This window comes from Bos indicus x Bos taurus, chromosome 4, assembly GCF_003369695.1.
Source record: "Bos indicus x Bos taurus breed Angus x Brahman F1 hybrid chromosome 4, Bos_hybrid_MaternalHap_v2.0, whole genome shotgun sequence".
Taxonomy (NCBI): Eukaryota; Metazoa; Chordata; class Mammalia; order Artiodactyla; family Bovidae; genus Bos; species Bos indicus x Bos taurus.
Window position 1 is genome coordinate 32809500 of NC_040079.1, and position 14257 is coordinate 32823756.

At 40.5% G+C, this 14257-nt stretch overlaps 1 protein-coding gene across 16 annotated transcripts in view; it reads left to right on the forward strand.

Annotated features, from left to right (window-relative positions):
- CADPS2 (calcium dependent secretion activator 2) overlaps positions 1-14257 on the forward strand; it is a 577723-nt gene that overhangs the window by 402083 nt on the left and 161383 nt on the right. For all 16 annotated transcript variants that reach the window (XM_027539120.1, XM_027539121.1, XM_027539127.1 and 13 more), the window contains 2 exons: positions 1948-2084; positions 4381-4568. In XM_027539120.1, coding sequence (XP_027394921.1) covers positions 1948-2084; positions 4381-4568 — 325 coding nt within the window. The remainder of the gene's footprint in view (positions 1-1947; positions 2085-4380; positions 4569-14257) is intronic.

A 14257-nucleotide genomic window follows, 5' to 3' on the forward strand; every position in this document is an offset into this window, starting at 1 on the left:
AAATGAACTATTGACTCAATTTTTTCATGAACTTGTATATTTTATTTAAAGACTGTACACCTATAAGAATTTCCTTCTATAAGCCTTTATAGTAAAAGGGGAATTATGGATTTTTTTTTCTCTGAAATATCTGCATATCATGTTCTCAACAGGTAAACCATTAATGGGTGTTATTTTTAACATCTTGTTATGACCTTCTCTGGTGAAAGAAATAATGAATAAAATTCAGCAGATGTTTTTTAAAACTATAATTTCCTAAAGGTGATGCTAAAAACTTTTTTTTTAAATGGAGAGATGAAGATTCTAAGATAAATTCTTTAAAATATAAAATCTTATTTTATAATGGGTGCCTTGCAGTTTTCAATATTCTGCCTTCACATTTGAGATAATTTCACATTATCATATATTTAACTATATTAAAAGACGATCAGACATAAGAATAAATACAGGAGAAGATGGATTGTCTCATTTCTCAGTTCAGGAAAAGCAGTTTAGTTCAGTGTTAAATGCAACTAATACTAATTTACCACATGTAATGTATTTAATCATTCAGATAAGCAATTATTAGATGTAAAAGAATATATATGCCACTTCCTCCAAGGACAGAACCTCATACCTCACATCGTTGATGAGTGGCCATTCATTGCTTCCTTGCTGTGTTCACCTTTTGATATCCTTCATTGATGTGAGATATAAATTAGTTTCTGTATCTTTTTTTTTTTTTTAACATGTGATTCTGAAGACCCTTCAGCTTGAATTATATACTTCTTCCATCCACAAATATGGCTGAAAGTTGAACTTGACATGGATCAATATGATCTGGGCTAAATATCTAAATGTGACTGATTATGTTAGCATCATGTCCACAGATCAATATTGAGTTTTATTATGAGCTGGACTCTATAATTGGGTGTAATCAATAAACTTTTGTCTCCTTTCCTATTGCAGTTTTAGGGTTGGACCATCTAGGTTTTTAAAAACTACATTTAGCTTACATTTAGAACTGTGCTGCTTGTGATGACCAGAAATGAGATCTCTCTGTGAATTTTAAGGAACAATGGAGCCTTAGCCCGACCATTGTGAGGAGAGCCCACTTTTATCTTGATAGCTGGTTGCTTGCCCAATATGCGCAACATCTCTTACGGAGCTAATGTAGTAACACCCCAGCACTCCTTTGGGGTGGTGTGTGGCTCGCTGTCTCTATCGTTAGTAAAGGACTCACATTGAAGACTTTGACAAAACATACCATTAATGAAGGCAATCATAAAAGCTTGCCTTTTGATAAACCCGCAGGGTCTACAGGCGTTGAAAGATGCAATCTGTGAAGAACAATAAATTTGGGCCTTTGATTGAAGTGCCATTTGGGACGTTGTGCTTTGTCTGCATATTTGCACAAGCATGATGTTCCCTTTTTCATGTCTCTTAAACTTGAAGCCTGGAAGCATTCATTGCCATTCCTACATTAAAGTTGGTCCCATTAAAAGCTCCCTACAAAAAAAAGGCTGGAAGTGATCCAGCTGAAGCAAGTGTGTTCATTTCTGCCCTAGTTTGCCATTTGGAAAGCAGGCTTCTAGCAATCGTTGTCATTTTTTTTTTATGAATAGACCTGGGCTGTTTTCCAGCTCAGTAAATATATACTTAAAATGTATCAACTTTTCTTAATATTGGGGTGGGGTGGGATTATTTCTGTGGTAGATATTTGAAGTAGCTTTGAATGAAAATAGAATTTCCTCCTTCCAACTGATTGGCAGGTTTTTCCCTGACATTTTTATTTAGGCTACAAAAAATATTGTATTTTATGGTTTTTGCTGAATTCATGGCCTCATACTTTATGTAGTGCAAAGTATTTATCTGTTATGAGACATTCATTTTGTGTTGTTCAAAAACCTCATTTTCTATTATTATTAAACCAGAAAAATAAAGGTTCATGCTTTTCTGAATTCACAGACGCAGACCGTTTTCAGAAACATGGTATGGATGAGTTTATTTCTGCGAACCCCTGCAAGCTGGACCATGCCTTCCTGTTTAGAATACTCCAGAGGCAGACTTTGGATCATAGGCTGAATGATTCCTATTCTTGCTTGGTTAGTACAAACCTATCTCATCCCCTATAGGTTAGAGTGAGAGATTTTTTAAAGTGAGAAATACTTGTTATGGGGCAGCCTTTTATCCCTGACTCATTTAATAACTATAGTTGGAGTTAGGGATAAAGGATTCCAATCAATTGCTTCCCAATTTGAAAATTATACACTTGAAGATCACTGCTGTGCCACTTAATAGCCAGGAGAAAAGACTTCGAACAGACGCTGAACTGTGGTTTCTTGGTCCCTCTGGAGAGGTGGAATGAAAATAGAAGGCTTTACTAAAGACTAAAAAAATAACTTCTGATAGTATTTACTAACACCTATACAGACATTTTAAGGTTTAAATTCTGCTCACCAGATGGTGATACCATTCATGTCTCTCTCTCATTCCTACAAAGACTACCTAAGTGACAGGGGAGAGTAACCGTGTAATACACAACATTATGATGGCTGTGTGTAACAGAGGAAAGCTTTAGTTTCATCTAACCCTCCAAAAATAATTGGAATTACTTTATTAAAAAAAAAAACACATTAAGAGTAGCTAAACTGCTACTTTTTGTTTAAACCAGCAAAAATTTGGAATGCAAGGTATAATTTACAATTAGAAGGGAAGGAATCCTTGACTCCTTAGAATGTGTGCATTGAACTATAGCCTAAAAATCTCTTGTGCCTTTAAATCCAAAGATTTATTTTGTTGGTGGCAATTCCTCTGAAATTCCTCTGGCCAGAATCTTCATGTTTCTATCACCACTTAGTCTCTTGGCTACTGAACATGGTAGCTGCATGCAATACAGTTGCACTGTCTTTAAGATTTTAGACCGGACATACTCTAAGCTCATCAGAGATGTTTCAACAGACAGGAAGAAATGGAACAACTTACTGCCATGATTATGCTGATGTTCATTAATTCGTTTATAGACTCACTATTAAGTACGTGTTATTCAGCATGCAGTTGTGTAGCTTAAACCCAATCCAGCCCAAACTTTATAATTAGATGGAGAGTAAAAAACAAGTCATCACAAAACCCTCATCTGTGTTTCCAGGGACAAGCACACATAGATTGATCATCAACAGGAACGCTTTCCTCTTGGATTCCACTCCATGGGGTTAGTTCTTGAAATGTCAGAAAGTCGCTTTGACCATGTGGATGACCTCACAGGCCACATGGAGTGTGAGGAGAACACTACAGTGTATTCAACTGGACCTAGAGGGCAGGTGTGGTTAGAAAGAGCATTTGAGCTCAAGATGACCCTGGATGTTAACAGGGCTCAGCAGCTGATTTGCACTGTGGTCTTGAGCAATTCTCTGAGCACCTCTCAACTTCAGCTTCTGTATCTATAACATGGAATCATAATAACTAGTATGCATGATAGTTCTAAATATTAAAGATATATACAGTGTGTCTAGTACAGTGCCTTCACCACACCACAGTATTATTCCAGTATTTTTTTCTCCTCTTCCTTCTTTTAAAAATTTGTATTGAATTTTAGTGCATTTTATTTTTATCTCATCTTTCTGCATTTCACACTCTTCTTTTTCTTCTCTTTCGTGATTATACTGCCCCTTTTGAAAACTCTCCATACCCCCCCCTTCTTTCTCTTTTTTAATCTTGAATTAATCCATATAATCCACTGAAATACTTTGTAAACTGACTCTCCCTAACCTGGCCCTCTCTTGTTAGCCAAGCTCATATACCCACCCTAACATCTCTTTTCAAGAGAACCAGAAACTACTGCTATAAGACATTAACTTTGTTATATTTGTCACTGAAAGACAGTAGAGTGAGAACAATATCCAAACTATTTAAATACCAAAATAATAATTTAAATACCACTGCTAAATCTTACTGAAATTCTCTCAGTTCACGTTATACAATGCTTTTGGAAACTAGGTGATTTCAGTTATCAGGTCTGCATTGCCATTTTCTTTTTAATTGATTCATATAGAGATTGAAGTCTGTTGGAAGGTTATTCTTTGCAACCTACATTTTAGATGCCATGAATAAATTTGACTAATTGTGAGTGACGGTGGAGAAGAGCAGGTTGCCCCTGCCTCTTTGTGGCAGTAAAGAGAGGATGGTGTTAAGCTGTCAGTGGCCCAAACCAGTTCCAAAACTGATGGCATTTGCTGTTTTAAAAACAATATGAAACATACTGCTAATAGAAAAAAAATTGTCAAAAGACACTGTAACGCATTTTCTGTTTACAATACCTAATAGTGCCTAATAGTGCAGAAAAGTGAATTCTGGTACAGAAAAAATAATAATTTTTTTCTGTTGTTGTTCTTCCTTTTGCAGGGCTGGTTTAGCCCTGGCCAGGTCTTTGTGTTGGATGAGTACTGTGCCCGTTACGGCGTGAGGGGCTGTCACAGACATCTCTGCTACCTTACAGAACTAATGGAACATTCGGAAAACGGTGCTGTCATTGATCCAACCCTGCTCCATTACAGCTTTGCATTCTGTGCCTCTCATGTGCATGGCAACAGGTATTTTTACTTGCAAACACACAGTGAAATGTGGAGGGTTGAACTTGGGAAGAGAGAAAAACGTGCTTTGCCATCATCACCTAGTAACAGATTTTAAATAGCAAACACTTCTTGCAAGAGGGGAAAAAAATACAACCCACAAAGGAAAAATGTACATCAATATGCTGTTGATTTAGGTGGGCTTCACTTTATGTTTCTTTTTGCCATTAAAACCACTTGAAACACAGAGTATCTGTGAGATTAGAAGTTGCCTTTTAGTTCTTACGTACCACCTAGTACTAGGCTCTGCCTAGCTTGAGTGTCCTCTGGATTTCTATTGTAATGCATATATATGTCTGGGTAGGGTTTGTGGGCAGGTTTGTGAATACCTAATGATTCTTGCTTTTCCATGGTGGAATGTGTTCACTGATAAAGCAAGATAAATAATCGGTTGATGTAGGTCTCCTCCCAGCCCCTTCACTGATCCATACTTGAAGAACAGGTATCCCCTTTTAGCACTCTGAGCCAGTGACCTCACCTCTTGTTTTACCAAAATAGCAAAATATCATGTTATACAGGCCCCCACAACTATGTATCTCTGAACTTAGGTCTTTCTTTTATATTATTTACTCTCTTCTCCCAGGCTCTTTCCAGGGAAACTCTGCTAGCGGGGGCTCCTCCTGTAAAGGAGGTAGCTCTTATCATTGTACCTTGCCTCAACCATTCTTTCATCGTCACCTCTTTATTTTCTTTATATATATGTACTGTGCCGGGTCTTAGTTGCAAGCTCAGTGGTTTTGACACACTTGGGCTTGGTTGCCCCCAGACATGTGGGATCTTAGTTCTCCAACCAAAGATCAAATCCACATCCCCTGCATTGCAAGGCAGATTCCTACCCAACTAGACCACCAGGAAAGTTCCTATCTCCCTCTGTTTTATTTCCATTCTTCCCACAAGCCTAAGCCTCACAACATAACAGAACAATAACACTAACTGTGTGAGGGAGGGCAAGCTGCTTCATCTAGTTGTGTCTCCACTTACCTGTCGCTAAGAAAGAATAGTATCTCTCTCAGAAATCATCAGTTGTGATAGAGATTCATCAAGCACTTAGAACAGTGCCTGGCTTGGGAGTGGTGAAAAGAATGTTCAGTTCAGTTCAGTCGCTCAGTCGTGTCCAGTTCTTTGTGACCCCATGGACTGCAGCACGCCAGGCCTCCCTGTCCATCACCAACTCGGGGAGTTTACTCAAACTCATGTCCATTGAGTCCATGATGCCATCCAACCATCTCATCCTCTGTCGTCCCCTTCTCCTCCTGCCTTCAATCTTTCCCAGCATCAGGGTCTTTTCCAATGAGTTAGTTCTTCGCATCAAGTGGCCAAAGTATTGGAGTTTCAGCTTCAGCATCAGTCCTTCCAATGAATATTCAGGACTGATTTCCTTTAGGATAGACTAGTTGGATCCCCTTGCAGTCCAAGGGACTCTCAAGAGTCTTCTCCAACACCACAGTTCAAAAGCATCAATTCTTTGGCGCTCAGCTTTCTGTATAGTCCAACTCTCACATCCATACATGACCACTGGAAAAACCATAGCCTTGACTAGAAGGACCTTTGTTGGCAAAGTAATATCTCTGCTTTTTAATATGCTGTGTAGGTTGGTCATAACTTTTCTTCCAAGGAGCAAGCATCTTTTAATTTCATGGCTGCAGTCACCATCTGCAGTGATTTTGGAGCCCCCCCAAAGAAAAGCATGTTAAGGGATAGTTTACATTGTCTAAGTATGATTATCCTGTCAAGCTACCTTTCCATTGTTCTCTTCATCTTCCCCACAAAACTCCTCTCACCATTTCCCCCATTTGGCTCCCAGCTCCTCACTTTGCTGGTGAGCTTACTTGAAATGGATCTCCTTCTCCAGCTCCTCCCTCTTTACTCTCATGGGAAAGTCAGTGCTATGGAATTCATAAGTCCCTGTGCTTCTGGTAAAGGTTGCTCATTTTCCCCAATGTAGCTATTTCAGCTCTCCTCTTTTTATTTTTTTTTCTGCCACTTCTTTTTTTTAATAATTTCTGTTTCTCTAGACCCCAAGTGTGGCACGGTGTTTTGTTTTTATATCTGTTCTTGAACTTGCTCTCTTGTCCTGAAAATTTTTTTCTACTTCAGTGAAAAATTCTACCTTTGTGGTCTTGCCACTTTCCACAGCTTTAATGCTGACCTCTCTTTATACAGATAATGCCAACTATTCTCTTAAGCTATCGGTCTCTTATCTACAACTGGCAGCTTGACTATTCTGCTGCTGCTTTAAAGTCTCCATGTTTAAACTTAAATCCATCATCTCATGAAGCCAGCTCCTATACCTCTCCGAGCTCCTAGCAGAGTGCCTGACAAAAAGTAACACCTGAGCACAAAATCTAAGTGTTCAGTAAACGTTTGATGAATGAATGAATGACTTTATTATTTGTGTTAATGTCTTTTCCAGTTACAGCCTATCCATCTTCCATTTGTCTTTTCCTTTTACTTCCCTGGTGGCTCTGCCTACAATGTGAGAGACCTCAGTTTGATCCCTGGGTGGGGAAGATCCCCTCAAGAAGAGAATGGCTACCCCACTCCAGTATTCTTTCCTGGGAAATCCCATGGACAGAGGAGGCTGGCAGGCTACAGTTCATGGGGTCGCAAGGAGTCAGACACTACTATGCAACTAACACTAACTGCAGAGTTTAATCACTTTTCCTGTTACCCCAAATTAAACCCTCTGCACTCAGCAAACTTTGAGGGATTGGGTGAGATGCCAGGGCAAGCATGAGACAGTCAGGATAACCGGATGACTAATCTTTGATAGGCAAAGTAAGGGGCTATTGTAGTAAAAATGGTCTCTTCTCTCTCCAGGCTCTATCTTAATTCCTCCTGACCAATGGGTATCAAAAGTTAGGCCTCCAAGTTTAGGCAGCAATCTGAAATGTAAGAGGACAAGAAGGTTGCTGTGAAATAGACAAGCCCAGAGAGCACAATAGGATCAGCATGTTTTAGTCATTAACACAGAAAGGTGAAATTAAAGTGAGAACATTACATGGAAATTTTAGCTAATGTGCCCCCAAAAATGCATGTGTTTGAGACACATGTTAATGGAAAGTTACTGAGGTAACTGGGAGCTCCTGCCACCACATGGGAGGCAGCGTGATTTGAATCTGCAGGTTGCCATAGTTACTTCTATTCTACAAACTATCGTTTTTCTTACGATGGTACACCGTAAAGTGCAGTGTAAGGTATGTTTATATGTTCACACATATATTATACTTACTATTACACATTAAGGGCTTCCCTGGTGGCCCAGACTGTAAAGAATCTGCCTGCAATGCCAAAGACCCAGGTTCAGTCCTTGGGTCAGGAAGATCTCCTGGAGAAGGGCATGGGTACCCACTCCAGCATTCTTACCTGAAGAATTCCATGGACAGAAAGGTCTGGCAGGCTGCAGTCCATGCGGTCTCAGAGAGACATGACTGAATAACGCTTCCACTTTTCATTACACATTAAATCCATTTTCCAGGTTAAAATGTGTACATATACAGGTATCCCTGGGTGAGGTTTTAGAATAGTCAGTTTCAATAGTCAGTAGTCAGTTTCTGATTCAGCATTTAGGTCAGATATATCTTAAGAAAAAAGAAAGGAAAGAGTCTAGGTTTTAGGGAAATTTGAACCTCAGTTTAGGGTAAAATGTTCCAAGATAACCTTAAAGACATAATACTTACTATAATGTTTAGAATCTAACAAATGTCACTCAGAAATGTCATGCTGTCACAGTAAAAGAAATAAGAGGCAGAAGATCTCTACTTGGTTCTACAAGGTTCAAGATCTCTACTTGAACCTTGGCTCTGAAACTTACAAACTGAGCCATGGTGCACAAATTATCTAATCTTTCTTAAACTGGGCATTATCATATGGAAAAAGGGAAACACTAAGGTGAAGATCCTGGGTAATTGCAAAGTACAATATCAATATGGATTGGACATTATTCTAATGTTTCCCTTTGTCAGCCAGCCAGAAGCATGTGAATTATGAGAGGAAAAAAAATGTGAAAAATAAGTAGTTATACAGGGCTTCCCTGGTAGCTCAGCTGGTAAAAATCTGCCTGCAATGCAGGAGACTCTGGTTCAATTCCTGGGTCAGGAAGATCCCCTGGAGAAGAGATAGGCTACCCACTCCAGTATTCTTGGGCTTCACTTGTGGCTCAGCTGGTAAAGAATCTGCCTGCAATGCAGAAGATCCTGGTTCAATCCCTGGATTGGAAAGATTCCCCTGGAGAAGGGAAACGCTACCTACTCCCTATTCTGGCCGGGAGAATTCCATGGACTGTATAGTCCATGGGGTTGCAAAAAGTTGGACACAACTAAGTGACTTTCAGTTTCACTGCAGGCTCACTCGAAATATTTCAGTGTGTATGTAATTGCACTCTTAATTTCTTCACTGATAGAAGTTTCTGGATTTTAGCAACCTCCTCCTGTGAAAATAAACTTCTCTCATCCCTGTCTGTGGCGTCTGATATTTATCCAGACTTCCATTAAAAATACCATCAATGTCAAGTCTGACTTTTCTACAGCATTGGCTAGATTCTCTTGTGATCATTTTTCCTTCTATCAAGACACAGCCTCAAAGAGTCACTTTGCTCATTACCTAACCTGCCTCTGTCAAAAATTCAAAAAAAAGGAAGACTGTCTTTTGTTCAGGATGGACGCAAACGACAGCGGTGCTGTCTGGCTCGGAACCATTTCCAGGAGCCCATGCTGTCACCAGGCACTCAGCACCGTAGGCGTGTGCATTCCCAGCAGACCCAGCGTCTCTGAATAGCACTCTGAGTGTTTCAGGAGTAAGAGAATAGAGTTCAACAGAAGAGATCTGGCTGGTACTAAGACCCAAGGAAGAGAGAGAAAAGGAAAGGAAGACAGAGAAAAGTGAGTCAAGGACAGAAAACCGACCCACTCCTGCAGGATGCAGCATGCTTGCCTCTCATAGCCATGAAGAACACGGCCCCACCCGCAGCCTCGGCGCCACGCAGGGCTGTCAGCGAGGAGAAAAGAGACTTTCAGAGACAATGCCCATCGGGCAGAGTTCTAGGCTGATGTACGGGCTTAGGCATCCTGGTTTTGTGAGTCAGGCTGAGGGTGGAGAAACTAAAGCAAGAACACAGAGGGCTTTTGTGTCCCTGTTTGATGTGAGAGACGCAGCGGAGACCCTGACTCTTGTGTGATCTAGTAGGGCCATCTTTGAGCTGCTGTGTACCCGACAAAGGCCAGCTCAGCTGTGCAAGCTTTTCAAGTCCAGGGAGGACAACATGACTGCAGTTTATGTGTAAAGCAATCCCTGCTTTCTGTGGATTCCAGATCATACCACGGAGTAATACACAACCTTCACGGGTGTCAGTCAAATCATCATATTATGATACCTCTGTCTTCAGAGACGACATTTCCTCTTACCTGTCACTTCAGAAATCATGCCTCAACTTCCTGCCTCTCATTTTAGAGACAGGGGTGCACATTTGGAGTCAAATCATAGAAAATTGCCTCAAATAGTCTCATTGAGAATTTTCATTACCACGTCTTAATTCTGATCTTTTGATATATGACTTAGAGAAATTAAGTGTAAATATCACACCCATTATGACTCTAGAGACTGACTTCTGGGACAGGGGAGCAAGCAGATAAAATATCATAGCAAAGTGAAATTTATACCATGTGGCTGACCTGACAGATTTTATCCCAGGTGCTACATGTATAGAAGCAGAAAGGACAGTTAGCAATGAGGGCCTTTTAAATACACACTGAGGAACTTCATGGGAAATAGATGGGGAAACACTGGAAACAGTGTCAGACTTTATTTTTCGGGGCTCCAAAATCACTGCAGATGGTGACTGCAGCCATGTAAAAGATGCTTACTCCTTGGAAGGAAAGTTATGACCAACCTAGATAGCATATTGAAAAGCAGAGACATTACTTTGCCAACAAAGGTCCCTCTAGTCAAGGCTATGGTTTTTCCTGTGGTCATGTATGGATGTGAGAGTTGGACTGTGAAGAAGGCTGAGCACCGAAGAATTGATGCTTTTGAACTCTGGTGTTGGAGAAGACTCTTGAGAGTCCCTTGGACTGCAAGGAGATCCAACCAGTCCATTCTAAATGAGATCAGCCCTGGGTGTTCTTTGGAAGGAATGATGCTAAAGCTGAAACTCCAGTACTTTGGCCACCTCATGTGAAGAGTTGACTCATTGGAAAAGTCTCTGATGCTGGGAGGGATTGGGGGCAAGAGGAGAAGGGGACGACAGAGGATGAGATGGTTGGATGGCATCACCAACTCGATGGACGTGAGTTTGAGTGAACTCCAGGAGTTGGTGACGGACAGGGAGGCCTGGCATGCTGCTATTCATGGGGTTGCAGAGTCGGACATGACTGAGCGACTGAACTGAACTGAGGAACTATTATTGATTCTGTCAGAAACTACATTACAACCCAAATCTGCCTCAATCAGACTTTCCAACAGAAACTCCTACCCAACCTGGAGTTCAGTACCATTGATAATTATGCTTTTTAAAATAAGACAGAGTCAGAAACTGAGCAAGCTGGGGAGAGATCTACTATGTTGGAAAGAGTATTGAGCTAGCAGTCAGCACATCTGTCTTCTTACCCAGGTTCCCCCACTTTTGAACTATTTTTCTTGGAGCTATTGGTCCTGTCTGAGCTCATTTTCCCCATCTGTTCCTTGTGACTAATATCATCAATTTTGCCTACCCCATACAGTTGCTAAATCGGTTAAATATGATTATGTAAACACTTTGTAAGTGATAGTATATCACTTAAATATCAAGCAGTGATATTTTGCATAGGGTATGGGACTTAAAGGGCTTCCCAGGTGGTACAGTGGTAAAGAATCTGTCTGCTGATGCAGGAGATTTAAGTTTGATCCTTGAGTCAGAAAGATCCCCTGGAGGAAGAAATGGCAACCCACTCTAGTACTCTTGCCTGGAAAATTCCCTGGACAGAAGACCTGGAGGGCTACAGTCCATGGGGTCACAAAGAGTTGCACACAACTGAGTGATTGAGTGTGCACACACACAAAGTAGTTAATAAGCTTTGGGGAATTTCTCTGTAAAAGACTAACAGTGCAGAGCTGGCCTTGAGAGTGGCATCAAGTAGCTCACTCTACACAAGTCTCAAGCAGGAAGATGAGAGTGGGAAAGCCTTAAATAGGTGCCTCACTTCATCTACTGTCCATGATCATTAGAAGGAGCCACAGGGAGGTTCTGGGATCTCCTTCCCCACATTCCATCCCAGCCCCTCCTGTTGCTGGAAAGCAGTGGGGGTCTAACAGGGCAGCCACATAGAAACAGCCAAAGCAGGAACCAGGTACCCCATTACCCAGGGTAAGTAAGTTACCATACTGCACCTTGCAGCAGGACTTACCAAGGTCACCTAATCAATTTTCTTTCTTGTCACTCCACACCATTCATGCACAGCAAACAACTCCTTTTTTTTCCCCCTAAAGCAATGCATTAAATAGCCTACTGAACATAGATCATTGCAGAAGAAATAAGGCAAAGGGATTTTTCAGTATGCCTTAGAATAGCAGTCCCCAAATTTTTTGGCACCAGGGACTGGTTTTGTGAAAGATAATTTTTTTCCACAGACTGAGGGGATATAAGCCATGGGGAGCAGCTGTAAAAACAGATGAAACTTCTCTCACTCACCCACTGATCACCTCCTGCTGTGCAGCCCAATTCCTAGCAGGCTATGGACCAGTATCGTGGGTTGGGGAACCCTGTATTAGAATATAGATCAAGTTAACAATGAAGAGAAACAAGAGCTGCTTTTCTGGTGCAGCAGAAAGTTTAGGACTTTTCAAGCCTTTTAGCATCTAAAATATGGAAGAGAGTTTGAGGTCTCAAGTTGGATCTCAGTGTGGTTTTCTAACATACTAACGTTTTTAAAGAATATAGTGTGTGATGCTATTGCATTAAAAACAATCCAGTGAAACAAAAAAATATATATATATATCCATCCAAACCATTTGTTACCACTATTGCATGTCAGTTTGGTACTTTAACACTGTATTGTATATGTATACTAACCCATGAGTTCATACTGATGTCTCTGCCTCCAATCCAGTACCCCAGAGTTCATAGTAACCATCCTTTTTTGCTTATATGTAACTTTTCCCTTCAGCAGTGGGAAACTTGGCTTCCACCATCCCATTCACTTACTTATTAGTTCAGTCCCAGTATATGTGAAAAGCAGTTTCAAAATCCACCAACTGTACTTTGTGTACAGGTCCTGCAGGACCATTGAGCTTAGAGTTTCCAATCAAAACTATTTTCCAAGGTTCAATATGACACTTCCTTTCCTCCCTCACTCTCTAGTGAGGTTCTGTCATACAATACAGTTCGAGTCATGTACACAATATGCATTCCATCCTAGGGTCCTTCAGCATCCTAGTTGATATAGAATTTTTTTTTTTTTTTTACGCTTATACCCATCACTTCATGGGAAATAGGTGGGGAAACAGTGGCAGACTTTATTTTTGGGGGCTCTAAAATCACTGCAGATGGTGATTGCAGCCATGAAATTAAAAGACACTTACTCCTTGGAAGGAAAGTTATGACTAACCTAGATAGCATATTCAATAGCAGAGACATTACTTTGCCAACAAAGGTCCATCTAGTCAAGGCTATGGTTTTTCCAGTAGTCATGTTTGGATGTGAGAGTTGGACTGTGAAGAAAGCTGATCACCGAAGAATTGATGCTTTTGAACTGTGGTGTTGGAGAAGACTCTTGAGAGTCCCTTGGACTGCAAGGAGATCCAAGCAGTCCATTCTAAAGGAGATCAGTCCTGGGTGTTCCTTGGAAGGACTGATGCTAAAGCTGAAACTCCAGTACTTTGGCCACCTCATGTGATGAGTTGACTCAATGGAAAAGTCTCTGATGCTGGGAGGGATTGGGGGCAGGAGGAGAAGGGGACGACAGAGGATGAGATGGCTGGATGGCATCACTGACTCGATGGACGTGAGTCTGAGTGAGCTCCGGGAGTTGGTGATGGACAGGGAGGCCTGGCGTGCTGTGATTCATGGGGTCGCAAAGAGTCGGACACAACTGAGCGACTGAACTGACTGACTGATACAGTAAAGTTCACTCTTTTGCTATATGGTTCTTACAGTTCTGTCAGTCTTGACAGATACATTGAGTCCTCTATTCACTACCCTAGTGCCAGTTCTGTCACCTTAAAAGTTCCCCTGTGTGCTCCCTTCTATAGTCAACCATTTCATTAAATTTTGTCTTTATTATTTCTTCCTTCTACTTTCTTGGATTATTTTTTTCTACCTTCCTAAATTAACTAATTAAATTCCTAAATTTAACTCATTAATATCATCTTTTCTTCTTTTTCTAAAATAAGTATTTAAGGTTCAATTTCCACTAAGTACTGCTTTTATTACATATATGCATTTTGATAATGTATCTGATTAAAATTCATTGTAAGTAATTCTAACTTTCCATTATAATTTCTTCTTAGACACACAGTTATTTATAAGTATATTTTAGAATTTCTACAAAAGTGAATCTCTTTTGGTTAGAAACTTGAAAATTGATTTCTAACTTAATTTCTTTGTGTTCAGAGACTGTAATCCATGTGATATTGATTATTCATAACTAGAGACTCCTTTATGGCCAATTATGTGTTAA